This window comes from Equus quagga, unplaced genomic scaffold (genome assembly GCF_021613505.1).
Source record: "Equus quagga isolate Etosha38 unplaced genomic scaffold, UCLA_HA_Equagga_1.0 153_RagTag, whole genome shotgun sequence".
In the NCBI taxonomy this organism is placed as follows: Eukaryota; Metazoa; Chordata; class Mammalia; order Perissodactyla; family Equidae; genus Equus; species Equus quagga.
In genome coordinates, this window is record NW_025796915.1 from 4,683,431 (window position 1) to 4,698,737 (window position 15,307).

The following is a 15,307-nucleotide window of genomic DNA, read 5'->3' on the forward strand; positions in this document are numbered from 1 at the left end:
TAATATATACTGCTCTTGTCAAAATTGAGTGCATTTTTATAAATAATATTGGCAATCTTTGCCTATGAGAATGTTTTTTTAAAAATATCATAAGGAAATTGATCAGGCCAAGATTTTTACTTAATAATACAGTCAGTATTAATCAAAGAACTTCAGGCCAGTGCTCTGGTTCTGCTTATAATTTTAACTACCTAAAAACCTTCTCTCCCTAGGTATTCTACTGTTCTCTCCAACTCAACTTGCCCAAAGTGACCTTATTCAGATTCCCCTGCTGTCCTTAATTGATCATCTTCATACTGTCTTTCTCTGCCACCTTCCTTCTAGTTTCTTAGGCTAGAAACCGTAATCATATTTGGCTTACCCTTCACTTTCATCCTTTTACAAAGTTCTGTTTCTTCTTTTTCCTTACGAATGATTCTCACATCTTTCCCTGTTTCTCCATTCCTACTGCTTCCATTTTAGTTCTATTCCTTAGCTGTCACTTATATTTTTCTTACAGCAAACAGATCCCTCATCTGATTCCAGTCTATTTGTCATTCCATTTAACTCACTCGACCCATAGTATCAAGATCATCATTTTAGTGTACTTCTTTCTTTATATCAGCTTCCTGGGCCTAACCCTAACCCCAGATAACCTTCTCATTAAATTCAAACATCTTTCTCTTTTTCAAGAACCTACATATTGTGACTTCATATTGTTTAATATCTTCTTTATGAGAATCAATTGTTCCATTGTCCCCTATATGTGCCTTTATCATTATTTCCAACTCCTTGTTTTGCTCAGGTGTGGTCCTCTGTCTCATTCCCTTATTAGTTTACTGTTTTCCTCTTCGGGTATTTAATGTCTATCTGCTCTTTTTTTTAAATATTTTTTTATTTTTGACAAAAATGGGAGATGATGGATATGTTAATTAGGTAGATTGTGGTAATCATTTCACAATGTATACATAAATGAAAACGTCACATTGTACATCTTAAATATGTACAATTTTTAATATCTACCTGCTCTTAAAGGTGAAGCACAAATTCTATTTCCAAAGGAACTATGTCTAAGTTATCTTTGTACCCCCTAAATCCCTAAAGATTTATTAATGGAATGAAGGAATAAATAAATAAACTAATTAATAGTTTTGGGCAGCAAGAAGCCTTTGATGCATACTGGCTTTCAAAAAGACTGTTATTGGTTTATTCATGTTATGACCAAACTTCTAAAACTATGGTTCTCAACTTTTCCTGCTTTCCTAGCATCTTGAAAAAGATGATATATTACCAGTAATACGTTGGCTCATGATGGTGGTGAATTTCCTGAGCGAATAATGTATCACAGCCTCTGGCCCTGGGATTTTTGTACTCATGTTCACCTTTCCATTTCCCCTTCTGTATTCTAATGTCTCCTTTCCAATTTGAGAATGACCACTTTGGATAAATTGATAGAAATATTTACAAGTACTACTTTTACACATCTGCCACTGAATTTATTCTTCTCTAAAAAAGCTTACCACAGAAAGGATGATTCATGAAATAAATTTCTAATTTCTTCTTAAGCTGTGTTCCTTTTCTTTCTCCCTTGTGGTAGGTGTTCCTAAAGGAGCAGGAACGACAGCACCTGCAAGATCTGCTTCACCAAGAGGTGCTCCGTAGAATCATAGTGTTACAGCGATGGTTCAGGGCCTTGCTGTGTAGGCAGCGTTTTCTCCATCTGAGACAGGCATCCATTATTATCCAGGTGGGAAGCAAAGGATTCCTTGCATGAGACTGGCTGGTTTATTTGGCCTTTGTTTTAATAACTAGAGCTATTTTAAAGAAACGTTTAAAGATTTAAACATTTAAAGAAGAATGTAGGGGCCAGCCTGGTGGCGCAGCGGTTAAGTGCGTATGTACTGCTTTGGCGGCCCTGGGTTCTCTGGTTTGGATCCTGGGTGCAGACATGGTATGGCTTGGCATGCCATGCTGTGGTAGGCATCCCACATATAAAGTAGAGGAAGATGGGCGTGGATGTTAGCTCAGGACCAGTCTTCCTCAGTGAAAAGAGGAAGATTGGCAGCAGTTAGCTGAAGGCTAATCTTCCTCAAAAAAAAAATAATAATAAAAATAAGAATGTAAACTTTTTCAGAGATAAGAATGTGTCCAACTCATCTTTGAAATGTTCATAGCGCTCAACAGATTATCTGGCATATAATAATAGGCTATTGATAAATATTGATGGAGTTGAATTTAAATTAAATTGAATTTATAGTTATAATGTCTTGTATGATATAATTAAGGACAAAGGAATTATGTGCCTTAATTTTTGTTGACGTAGTTATTTTTATTTAATAGTGTTCTGAGTGATATTTGAGAGTTATACATACATTGTTGTTGTTATGTACTCACCTTGGATGATGTTGTTTTCTATAGGACTTTTTCTCTTTTGTATAAGAAAATCTTTCGTATCTTAATCTTTGAGATGTGTGCATATTGACCTTAAACCCATTAATATTGGCAAATTGTAGCATGAGAATATAATGTAATTTGTTAAAATTAATTTGTGGAGCATGAAAGCATCAACAATTCAAAATTATTTTAAGTTCTATAATTAACTTCATCAAGATTATATATTACCTAAAATAGTTGTTTTAGGCAAGCATATCTGGGAAAGAAAACGTTTTCTTTTACTTTAATCACCCACAATTTAGCTGTCTAGCTACTTAACCTCTAATTATGACATTAGAAATTTATCCTTGTTTTCTTTTTCTGTGAAAATGTGGTATAAGATATGACAACACTTTCTATTATTTTGTCTTCCCCACAGCGATTCTGGAGAAATTACCTAAATCAGAAGCAAGTCAGAGATGCAGCTGTACAGAAGGATGCTGTAGTTATGGCTAGTGCAGCCACTCTTATCCAAGCTTCCTGGCGTGCTCACTTAGAGAGGCAGCGGTATTTGGAGCTACGGACTGCAGCTGTCATCATCCAGCAGAGATGGAGGGAGCTCTATAGGCGGAGGCACATGGCTGCCATCTGCATACAGGCAAGATGGAAAGGCTACAGGGAAAGTAAGAGGTATCAAGAACAAAGAAACAAAATTATCCTTTTGCAGTCAATATGTAGAGGATTCAGAGCAAGACAAAGGTAATCTTTGTTTCTATAATAATTACTCTCTCTCTTTCCAAGTACTTTGTTTATACCTCTGCTCTAATACTTGCCTAACTTGTATTCGAATTGGTTATGTACAATTTGCATTCTCCACTAGACTGTGATACTCCTAGCAATTTTAACCCACATCGTGTGGTCTATAATAGAAGGTAAATAAGTATTTATTAAATTAAATTGGATTGGAAAACTTGCATGGTCTATGGTTATAACTGCTAAGAGTTAACTTTTCCCTTTAGGTTGAATCTTTAAAAATTGACAATATTAACTGTTTTTACCTTCAGAAACTTTCATTTCATTTTTAAGGTTTACCTTAAGATAAGGATATTATTAAAATGAGAGCTTTACTTTTGAGTTAATTTGTGTTTTGACTAGAATGCCCAATTAGGAATAATATATTTAATAAAATATCATCTCACTCATGGAAATAGACCTATGAAGTGTCTACCTGAGTTACTTTCAGAAATACTTAGGTATGAAAAAAAATTTTTGAGACTTTCCATTTTTTTCTTAAATTCTCTGTAAATGTTTTCTCTCCAGTGGTAACCAAGAGATATCTCTAACCCATTTTTTCTGTTTTATATAGATTTAAAGCTTTAAGAGAACGAAGACTAAAAGAAACAAGACTAGAACTTGGATCATCAAGTATTGAGCCATATGGAGCTCTGGAAATTCAGGGTTCAGACCCTTCAGAATGGGAAGATCGTTCCTTTGACAACAGAGTAAAAGCCATAGAGGAAGGTAAATCTGTGATAGAGAGTAATCGAATTAGCCATGAAAGTTCAATGGACTACTTGAAGGAGTCCCCAAACAAGCGACAGGAGAGAGCCAGAAGCCAAAGTGGTGTGGACTTGCAGGAAGATGTGATTGTAAGAGAGAGACCCAAGTCCTTGGAAGATCTCCACCAGAAAAAAGTAGGTCGAGCTAAAAGAGAAAGTCGGAGAATGAGAGAACTCGAGCAAGCTATATTTAGTTTAGAGTTACTGAAAGTTCGTTCTCTTGGTGGTATGTCTCCTTCAGAGGAACGAAGATGGTCTACAGAACTGATGCCTGAGGGCTTTCAGTCTCTGCAGGGTACACCTGATAGTGGAAGCTCTCAAGGAAGCTTGGAACTTCTGAGCTGTGAAGAAAGCCAAAAGAGCAAACTAGAGCCCATAATTTTAGATGAAGGAGATTTTCAGATTCCATCACCTAAAAGATCTAGCAGTCCAAAATTTGAATCACAAGACAATGCCCTCAGTGCCTCAAGTGAGACTAACTATACGTTGATTCAAAAGGGGGCACCCTCTGACTCAGTGCATTTGAAGAATGGGACAGTCAAGGAAAAACTAGGTTGCGGTTCTGAACCTATTACCTGTAAGCCGCAACTGAGAGACTCCTTTATTTCAAATAGTCTGCCTACATTTTTTTATATTCCCCCACAAGACCCACTGAAAACAATTTCCCAACTAGACACAAGTATCCAGAGAAACAAACTATTGGAAAGTGAAGAAACACTTCCAGCTCTTACTTTGGATATCAGTAGGGAAGCCAGAAAGTACCACTTCTCAGAAGCAAACCAAGTTGTTGCTTATTTGAATACAGATTCTTCTAATACTGTGCTTAAGAAGTTAGAAAAGCTAAACACAGAGAAGGAAGAAAGGCAAAAGCAGTTGCAGCAGCAGAATGAAAAAGAAATGATGGAACAGATTCGCCAGCAAACAGATATTTTAGAGAAGGAGCGTAAAGCCTTCAAGACAATTGAAAAGCCAAGAATTGGAGAGTGTTCTCTGGCACCATCTTTCCATCAATCAAAGCGAAGAATAGAGAGGCCATCCTCTCTCCTCATCCTGAATACCCCAAATAAGGAAGAACCCAGTGTACTAGGGCCTCTATCAGTATCTGTGAAAGATGCAGCTCTTGCCCCAAAAGACAGTCCCTCTGCTCACTTACCCCTGAAGGACCCACATGTCACCCTGTTCTTTGAAAGAAAAGGAGGCCCATGCCAGTCTAGTACTGTCAAGGAGTTATCCAAGACAGACAGAATGTCCACCCAGCAAAATATAGCCTGTAAACTCTCTAATAATCGCATCTCAAAAAGAGAACACCTTAGGCCTACTCAGTATTATAGCCACAAATCTGATGACCCTTCTGGAGATGGAGCTACTAGGGCCATATTCTTCACGCCAAAGGACAATATGAGTACTTCCCTGTAAGTGAAATGTTTATTTATTTTTGTGTATAAATGAGAAACTTTTTGGAGAATTTCATTGAGGTGACTTAATCTGCCTCAACTGTTTGTATGGGTGCTACTCAAATTAGCCATTTTCTCTATGTAAAAAACATTCTCTAATTGTTGACTCCACCAGCCGCATGAAATTGGATATAATTATACTCTAGGAATCTGTGACCAATCACAGATAGCAGAGTTTTTGGTTCCTCCCCATTAAGTGAGAAAACATTTGTGCAGGGTGATACAGTCCCTATTAAACATGGTAAGCATTCAGCAAATGCTAGTTGCACAAGAGCTGTTAGGTGTAGCAATCTAAGCTAGTGTCAGGCTTTAAAGTTAATATGCTTTGTCACATCTATTGGCCTATTTATGGTCTTCATTAATAAGTTCTTTATACCTTTTTTGTGGTAAAAAAACACATAACATAAAATTTACCATTTTAACCGTTTTTTAAGTATACAATACAGTAGTTAACTATGTGCACATTGTTTGCAACAGATCTCTAGAACTTTTTCATCTTGCAAAACAAACTCTATCACTCATTGGACAACAACTCCCCTCTTTCACTTTCCCCAAGTCCCTTGCAACCACCAGTTCTACTTTCTGTTTCTAAGAGTTTGACTCCCTGAGGTGCCTCATATAAGTGGAAATTCTTTATACTTTTAAGTTTTCTTAACTAGTGGTAGCTGTGAGAACAGCATTTTTAAGTGGTACATAAAATCAATTTGATAAAATTTGAGATATTTGTATGAAGTCTTTGTATACAGTGGATTCTTTCAGTTCTTATGGGAAAATATCACGGTTTAAATGAAATGAGGGCTGTACCTTAGGGCTAAAAAAACTAAATTTCACATTAACTAGAAAAATAACTTTCTTATTATAACCTGAGCTTTTAAATCTTTCATTCTTTAAAATTGCATGCAGATTTTATAGAAACATGGGCAAGAGATCATTGATACTTTATTTTTCTACTAAGGATTTCCGTACAGCATTATGAAACGCAGTTGGACTTAGTGACAGTTTGAGGTTCTATTCCTGCCCATTAACTTATAGATTGCCCAAAAGTTCAAAGACTCTATGTAGCATATAAGCCCATCGGAGAGTGTTAAAAACATGTTATTGCGTATCATTCTGATTAAGTTTAGTGATATGAGACATGTATTTGTGTGTGTGTGTGTGTGTGTGTGTGTGTGCAGTTATTGGATCCATGAATCTGTTTTGTAGAAGGCTTCCTTGTAGATTTCAAAAACATTAATCATTCTTGTAAATTATTCCTTTTATCATTTTTCTGAGTTAATCTTAAGTCTACTTGATCTAGTTTGCTTTACCTCATTAAAATCTACTTCCAAACAATTATATATTAGAATGCTTATGTGAAAGCTTAGGTAAAATTCATACTTCAAATCTTCTCTTGTTCTATAAGTAATACTAGAAACCTTAGCATTTTATAGAATCATAAATGTTGGTGTTTCTAAATTATCTAGTCAGTTGCCACATATAGATGAGGTCAGTGGGGCCCAGAGAGGTGAAATGGCTTGTTCAGGTTCACATATTTAGAGAAAGAGATGGGACTAGAACTTGCGTTTCATAATTAGGAATCAGCATTCGGTTTCATGATTAAGAAGTAACATTAGATTAATGGATTTTTTTATGCCATAGTGGTTATAAGTACCTAGTGGTATTCATCTGGTTAATGAGGGAGAACAAAAAAGAAATCATGGAGAAATCGAGAAAATGTTGCGAGTTTAAAAGTTAGGATGGTCAAGTCAAAGGTTTTGTTAATTGTTTCTCTCTTTGGAGAACAGATCAAAGACCAGTAGGCTCAACTGTGGCAAGAGAGATTTTAATAGCCAAAAGGGAATCTTTTAAGCCAACTCAGGATTGCTAGGCTTGATCATACACTGGTCAAAAAGGGAGATCTCTGAGAAGCCTTTAGCTAGGAAAGATTGTCATCTATTTAGATTTGTTTAGGGATTATTTCATAGAGCAGAGGATAAGATAACCTCTTATGGCCCCTAGGCCTTCATTTATAAAAATTAAATGAAAGATTTTGAATGGGAGATCAATTAGTCTGCCAATTTATATTACAGGTTAATGTCTACTTTAAACCCAGCACTGTAGTAGAAGGTAAGATGTGATTCTCAATGAGCTTACAGTCCTGCTAAGGAGAGATTAGCAATATGTTGTTGATAAATTTTAAGACTGATAGTGCTGAGTTAATACAGGTAATTGGGGCCAGGAAAGTGCAGATTCTCTTCATATTTTCATGAGGTGCTGGCATCCATTTCTACCAAAATTTAATGATAAAGCAGTCACATCATGTGGTTATTCATGCGAAACTAAATTTTCACAAGCTAACACTATACCATCTGTATGGTTTGGGGCATACTTCTTTTAGCTTGATAACAATTTCTTATCCTGCTATTATTGATTTTATTATGTCCAACTTCAAGTTTTAAAACTAAGACAGTAGATAGAAGCTATAAAGATTTCAGAAAGGAATTTGCTAACCAATAGGAACCGTCTCAGTATAAAACAAAGTATTGAGGTCCTCATCACTTGGTGGCTACTTATCAGGTGTTTTATAATGATTAGAGTAAAAGACCCCTTCTAAGACTGATTCTAAAAATTTGGAGATTTGGTATTTTCCCTTTCTTGTCATCAAATCCATTTCATTTCTTGAGCTAATTCTGCTGATACTATTAAACATGTGTATACTATTAAACATATGCTATAACTATATAATATTAAAAATATTATATAATATTTTAGCTATATAATAGTTTATAACTATTAAATATATGCTGATCCTGTTAAACATATAATCACAGTAGAATATACCGAGTGATTATCAGGGCAGCGCCTCTAGTAATTCAGTCATATATGTAAATTTCTGATAATATTGTTAATTTGGTAAGCAGAAAATATTTGATGTATTGTTTTGTGAATTGAATAAGATCTGAAAGTATTTATGGGATTTGCTGGAATCTTTGACCTGGTTTTTTACACTATATTTTAAGCTATTCTTTAAGAATGCTGCCATGAGCTGTCTGCTGGGAATTGAAATGTAATCCTATTGTTTTATCATAAGTGTCAACAAGGAAGCCTTAAACAGTGGAAATCCTCAACTCCATAAACAAGATGAACCAGCTTGGAAACCTGTGAAGTTAACTGGGCCGGGCCAAAGAGAGGTAAGTGTTGAATTTTGTTTATCTTCTATGCAAAATGGATGCACGCTATTTTGGAAATTATTATTCTTGTAGGCAGAGCACCTCATCTACCCATTTACTCCCAAGTATTTATAGAGAAAAGAACCATGAGTTAAGTCTGTTATACCTAGAGAGGTCTACTTCAGGCAGGCAGTGGTGCTTAAAAAACCCAGATTATATTTATTTTAAAAAAGTTGCTAAGAAGGCAATTTGTGCAAGTGACTTTGGTGACTTATGGCAGTGAAAGATGACTTCCTTGGCTATGGAGAAGAACACTGTAGATTTAGCTTCCATTCTTATCCTTTGTCCAGAGTAATATATTATGGATTGCTTTTGGTTATTCCTGTCACTTTTAGTGGAAGGGGCACCGTGGGGTGGAGGGATGTTTCAAGAAATTCTTGAGCTCTCTGATGTCTTTCATTGGCATCATCTCCAAAAAAACCAAAACAAAACATTGTTGTGTTATTTGTTTTATCATTTGGTCAAGCAGGTTGCCAGACCGGCCCATAAAAAGAAAGCTCGAATGGCGCGGACGCGCTCCGATTTCTTGACTAGAGGTACTTTTGCCGATGGGGAGGGGGATACAGAGGAAGATGATTACGATGACATTATTGAGCCCCTTCTCTCCCTTGACCAAGCTTCTCACTCTGAGCTAGGGCCTACACCCAGCCTGGGTCAGGCCTCTCACAGTGACTCCGAAATGGTAATTTTACAACAATATAAGAAAAATAGGCAACAAGCAAATCTGATGGGAATAGTTTTTGCTAATCTAAAGCTAACCTTCACAGCTTCTTCCCCATATACTGGTTTATACATGGGAAACCTCAGTGAACACAGCAACTAAAGCTAAACCTTAATTTAATAGGACTCAGATAAAGGGCACTTAGTGTATGTCAAATCATAAATTAGGCAAAATTCAGGTTATTTAACTTATTGCTAATGTAGAAATTTTCTGTTATATCTTAAAAAGTCTCAAACAGGGATCCTCAATTTTTTTTATGTGGGTTATACAGTCTCTGTTGCAGCTCCTTAACTTTGCTCCTGTAAAGTGAAAACAGCCATAGACACTAAGTAAACATAATGGGCATGGCTGTGTTCCAATAAAGCTATTTACAAAAATAGACAATCGGCTGTATTTGGTCTGCTGGCCATAGTTTGCTGATCCCTCCCTGATCTAGTGAATAGGGTATATTTTAAATAATCCAGTAGCTTTTAACTGAAATGGTATTCTCTTTTCTTTCTTTCTTTCTTTTCCCTTAAAATGCCTTCCCCTCCCCCATTTTTTAGTAATAGAAAATAATCATGAATTTTTAAACATTTAATGAGCAATGCCAAAAATATCTCTCTGTACCAACGCAGCCAAGTAGAAGGTTATATGTAATGTGAATTTGTTTTAATCACAAATATGACATTGGAGTCATGTTTGAATAAAGCTGCACTATTTTGACTAAGAATATAATTTTATCATCATATAGCAACCAAAATTAAGTATATATAGTTTGACAAGTATGAATGTGTTTATGGATATAAAGTATTTGATTTTGGAATTCTCCTGGGAAATATATGATGTAAGGACCCTGTATGTCCAATATGTCTAAAAGATTATCACTGATGAAGTGGAATGAATGCATTTTATTTCCTTGCATATCCTTAATTAAGTTGGATCTCTAATATTCTTTAACATCTGTTCATTATGGAAGGAAGATTTTGGGATAGTCTTCTTTTGACTCTAAGTATTTTCTCTTTGAATTGTTTTATTTTTTTGTTAAAGATTGGCACCTGAGCTAACAAATATTGCCAATCGTTTTTTTTTCCCCTGCTTTTCTCTCCCCAAATCCCCCCAGGACACAGTTGTACATTTTAGTTATGGGTCCCTCTAGTTGTGGCATGTGGGACACCACCTCAACATGGCCTAACGAGGAGTGCCATGTCCGCACTCAGAGTCCGAACCCGGGGCCACCAAAGCAGAGCACCTGAACTTAACCACTTGGCCTTAGGGCCGGCCCTTGAATTGTTTTAAACTGTTTGATTGTACCACAGACCTAGTTAAAATTAAAATTTCCGCTAATTTCCAGAATACCCTTATTGTCTTTATTTTTTATTGGAGATAGACCCAGTTTTTAAATGATTATATTGATATTCTAAGAAATAAAAAACAAAAACAACAACCAAAACAGAAGCATGTGCATGACCAGTTCTCTAATTAGACAATCGAGTCATTACTCTGAGCCAAACTATAGGATTGTAGAAGTTGGAAATAATCTATATCCATTAATATACATAATTAGAGCCAAAGCCCTCTCTTCAGTGTGGGATAAAATAACTCTATTTTGGAGGTGCCCTATTTTTGAGTTATAAATAGTAAAACATACTGTATCATATGATTAGTAGTTAAATGTGAAATTATGCAATGGAACAAACTAATCTTAATGAAATAGTCTAACTAGGGAGCATACTTAAATTATTCTCTCAAGTAGACATAGATTTTTCGTTTTTGGAAGAACTTAGCATTTGTAATTGCTGTTTTGTTCCTGAGCGTTTCCTTTGTTACAAACCTTAGTCCTTTGGGTGGTAGAATTCTTTCTCACTGAGAACTCTTATTGAGAGGAGCCAGGAAGTTGGGCTTTCTGCTTGGAGGATTCAGCCCCTTTAAGGGTTCTAGCTGGTAGCCTCTGCCTGTGATTCTGTTCACCTGCTTGACGGTCACTGCATGCCAGTAGTTGTAGAGCACCCCTGCACAATGTGTTAGTCTCCCCTACAGCTTTCTCACTGTACTTCTGTTCCAGCACTGCCTATTTTAGGAACAGGTGGTGGTGTTTATTTCTGGTGGACACTTGCATGAAGAAGCTTTGCTTTCTAGAATATGCTGATACGTACTTATTGGGGTTGGGTTGGGAAAGGTGGGAACAGTTTTAAAATGTGTTTCTGTTGTTTATCTTAAAAATATGCCCTGTTCTAATGTTATCTGGTATTGTGAAGATGAAGACTAATTGTTTCTAAGTGGAATCTACTGAATTCTCAAAATCCAGATATCTTCAGGATTTTAATTGGGTTTGATTTTCTGGGCACGTGGATTTTTAAAAACTGGATAGTTGTGGTATTTTCTTCTGGACAAAGTGATCCCATCACTCTGACATTTGCTAAGAAGTGTGTCATTCAATCTTGGAGGAAGCCAGTTGTAAAATAACTGATCTAATAGGATAAGAACAGTTCTAAATGAATTACCTGAAGGGGATTTGATAAGCATTACCTCCTGAGTTGGTGAATTGAGGAGTGGAGGCCAGAGTAGTAGTTTCCCTTTTTATGATGCTGGTGTTTTTTTAACTTCCTACTTTTAACTCTGCCATTTGAATAACTGTTTAATCTCTGTATGCTGCTCTCACTCACTTCTTAGACCCACTATGTTGGCTTTTACCCAAGAATGACGTGTTCTGCTAAGCAGTACTTTAAGGTGACTTTCATATAGTCTTTTAGTCTCTCAATTTCTGCGTAGTAAGTGAGTTACTAAAATCATTTCTATCCCTTATTTGTAGGATTGGTATAGATTATAGTTTTCTCTGTATAGTTTTTTCTACCATTCCTCTGACTCACAGCCATCGTTTCTTTGGGTATAACTCCCAAATGCTCTCCAGAATTGGTCTTGTCTCTAGTATGATAAAACTAAATTTCTCAATTTCCCCCAAAACTGCTGTTTACTTCTTATATTTCTGTTTGTTCTTCTCTAAGACTCTCTCCAATCCTAACTGATGTTGAATTTTCCTTCTCTCCTCTGTCCACTCCACAAAAAACTGCCAGAAAAACCTGTTGATCAAGCAGGGCTAACTTTATTAGCTTATTTTACAGGCGGGAAAAAGCCAACTTGAGTAGGTCTTAGTAATTTCTCAGAAGGGGGAAGTCAGGAGAGGATATTTATAGGATTTTAAGGCCTAGGCTGGTGATTTTGAGGTGGCTCTTGCAAGTTGGGAGACTGATTGATATTGAACAAAGTTTATGATGTAAGAGGTTTGGATTGGTGGCCCCAGAACAGCAACCCTACTGTTGAATACACTTAGTATTCATATGTGTATTTTATTTCCCCAAAAAAATCAGGAACAGTTTATAGCATTGTGATTCTCTACTCTTTGAAGATTTGGTAGAATTTCCCTGTGAAACCATCTGGGATTGGTACCTTTTTGTGGCATAATTGCTTGATAAGTTCCTCTTTTTTCCTTCTGAGGAAATTAATCTTTTAAGCTTTCTATCTAATGGGTTCACTTTTGGGTAAATAGTTTTTCTTATGAAATTATCCATTTCATCTAACTTTCAAGACCTCTAGTTGTACAGAGTTCTGGAAAGCAGTCTTATATGATGTTTAGAAGTTATCTGTTTCATTGGTTATTTCCCTTTTATCATCTCTTATTTTGTAGATTTGTGCTTTTTCCTTTTTCTTTGTTAGCTAGTCATTTGTCTATTTTGTTACTTTTTTCCAAAATAACAGGATTTTGATTTATTATACCTTTTTTTTTCTATTCTCCACTGATTTCTGCTTTTACCTTTATTATTTATTTCCTTGTGCCTTCTTGTGGTTTACTTTCTTATTTTTCTAGTTTTTGAGTAAGTCATTTATTTTATTTATTTTTATTGATACAGGTTTCTAAGGCAATGGATTTTTCTCTGTTCAGTACTTCAGATGTGTATTTCATTTACTCTAATGTGTAAAGTTTTTATTTTTTAGAAAATATGTAATTTCAGTTTATATTTCTTTTTTACTCTATTTGGGAAAAATTTTTAGTTTTCAGAAAAAGCTTTTTTGTTTTTTAATTTTTATTAATTTCTAGTTTTATTGTATCACGATCAAAGAGTATTTGTAATGTTTCTATTTGATAAAATTTACTCTTGTTTTCTTTCTTACTTAATATGTAATCAGTTTTTGTGAATATACCATGTGCATTTGATAAGAAGGTGTATTCTCTGTTCAGAATGTAAAATTACAATAGATATCCATAATCTCTCCCTTACTGATTATGTTGTTTGTCTTCTGTATCCTTAATTTTTCTTGTACACTTCATCTGTCTTACACAGAAAATGCTGTGTTAGAATCTCCTAGTATTCATTGTGAATTGTGGCTTTTAGTATTAAAGTGTCCTTTGTCACATTCAATGCTTTTTGTTTAAATTCTACTTAAATAATAATATTACAGTCTCTGTTTTCTTATTGTTTCCATTTGTCTAGAATACTTTTGCTCATTTCTTTATTTTTAGCCTTTCTGGATCCTTTTAGATGTCTGTTTTCTGTGCAGTGTAGTTGGGTCTTGCTTTGTGAACCAAATGAAAATTTTTTTCCTTAATAGGTGACTTAAATCTATTCATATTTATTGAAATAACTGACAGATTCAGTCTAAGCTCTTTCTTATAATTTTATGTTATTATGTGTTATGTTAAATTTGATGTGTTTACTACATGGTTTTTTTTTCCCCTCTTTTATTTTTTTAAATTTCTTTTGATATGTAGGAAGGGTTTTGTTCTTGTTCTCTTGGTTATTAATTTTTGTATATGATTTTTAAAATGCCTTTAATTCACTTTTTTTTTGTTGTTGAGGAAGATTAGCCCTGAGCTAACTGCTGCTAATCCTCCTCTTTTTTGCTGAGGAAGACTGGCCCTGAGCTAACGTCCATGCCCATCTTCCTCTACTTTATATGTGGGACGCCTACCACACAGCATGGCGTGCCAAGCGGTGCCATGTCCGCAGCCAGGATCCGAACTGGTGAACCCCGGGCTGCCGAAGCGGAACATGCACACTTAACCACTGCGCCACTGGGCCGGCCCCATAATTTACTTGTTTTATTTAAGCAGTTATTCTCTAATCATTTTTAAATGAATAATATTGTTTAATTCTCACCTGCTGTGACACAACTATCAATGACTTATTCTAATCTCTATTTTCTTCTCCTTTCTACGCCTGGGTTTTAGACTTATTTCTATTTTGGCAGAACATGTAATTTTACATATTATTCTTTACCCTAGTCCCCACCTTTGTTTTTGGCTTAGATCTACTATTAAATATATTAAATGATTGTATCAAGTATTTTGCTGAAGTTTCCCCACTTATCTGTTGGTTGGATGAATCTCTGCCCCTAGTAGATTACTCGTGAAGCATTCATAGATACAGAATTCCCTGAGTTCTGTCTATAGCCTTGGTATATGAAGGGATATCTTGGCTACATATAAAATCCTTATTTCATACTTTCTGTCCCTGAATTTTTTGAAAATGCTATTTTATTGTTATCTTGCTTTATTTGTTATTTTTGGTAAGTCTATTCCCAGTGTAATTCTCTTGCTCTTACAAGTTATTTGATCTTTTTAGTTGGAGGCCTTCAGAATTTTTTCTTTATATTTAAAGTTTAGGATGTGTCTTCAAGTTGATCGTTACAGACTAATTATCCCATATACCTGCAAGGCTCTGTCAGTCTGTAAATGCTGGTCTTGCCTTATTTTTTAAGTTTTCTTGCATTATAGTTTTAAATATTAGTTGTGTTCTATTGTTTTGTTTTTCTTTTTTAGGGTCTCCAACTATAAATATGTTTTTTCTTCATTTCCTGTCTTCCATTTCAATTACCTCCTCTCTTCCATTTCAACCACCTCCTCTCTGGCCCTTTTTACTTATTTCTTTGTATCACTTTATATTCTTTATTATCTTCCTGCCTTTGTTCAGTCCCCTTTGTAAACTTCCATTTGTACTTTTTCTTCCTTAGGCATCTTGTAAGTTAGTTTTCATT

General features: G+C 35.3%; 1 protein-coding gene across 6 annotated transcripts in view; it reads left to right on the plus strand.

Moving 5' to 3' along the window:
* Window positions 1-15,307, plus strand: part of LOC124233049 (unconventional myosin-IXa) — a 289,642-nt gene that overhangs the window by 195,163 nt on the left and 79,172 nt on the right. For 4 of the 6 annotated variants that reach the window (XR_006886963.1, XM_046650076.1, XM_046650079.1 and 1 more), the window contains 5 exons: window positions 1,577-1,726; window positions 2,792-3,111; window positions 3,719-5,323; window positions 8,436-8,535; window positions 9,041-9,256. Coding sequence is in view for 5 of the 6 variants with exons in the window: in XM_046650076.1 (XP_046506032.1) it covers window positions 1,577-1,726; window positions 2,792-3,111; window positions 3,719-5,323; window positions 8,436-8,535; window positions 9,041-9,256 (2,391 nt within the window). In the remaining variant the exon portion in view is untranslated. The remainder of the gene's footprint in view (window positions 1-1,576; window positions 1,727-2,791; window positions 3,112-3,718; window positions 5,324-8,435; window positions 8,536-9,040; window positions 9,257-15,307) is intronic. The other 2 variants (XM_046650077.1, XM_046650080.1) reach the window with 2 other exon arrangements.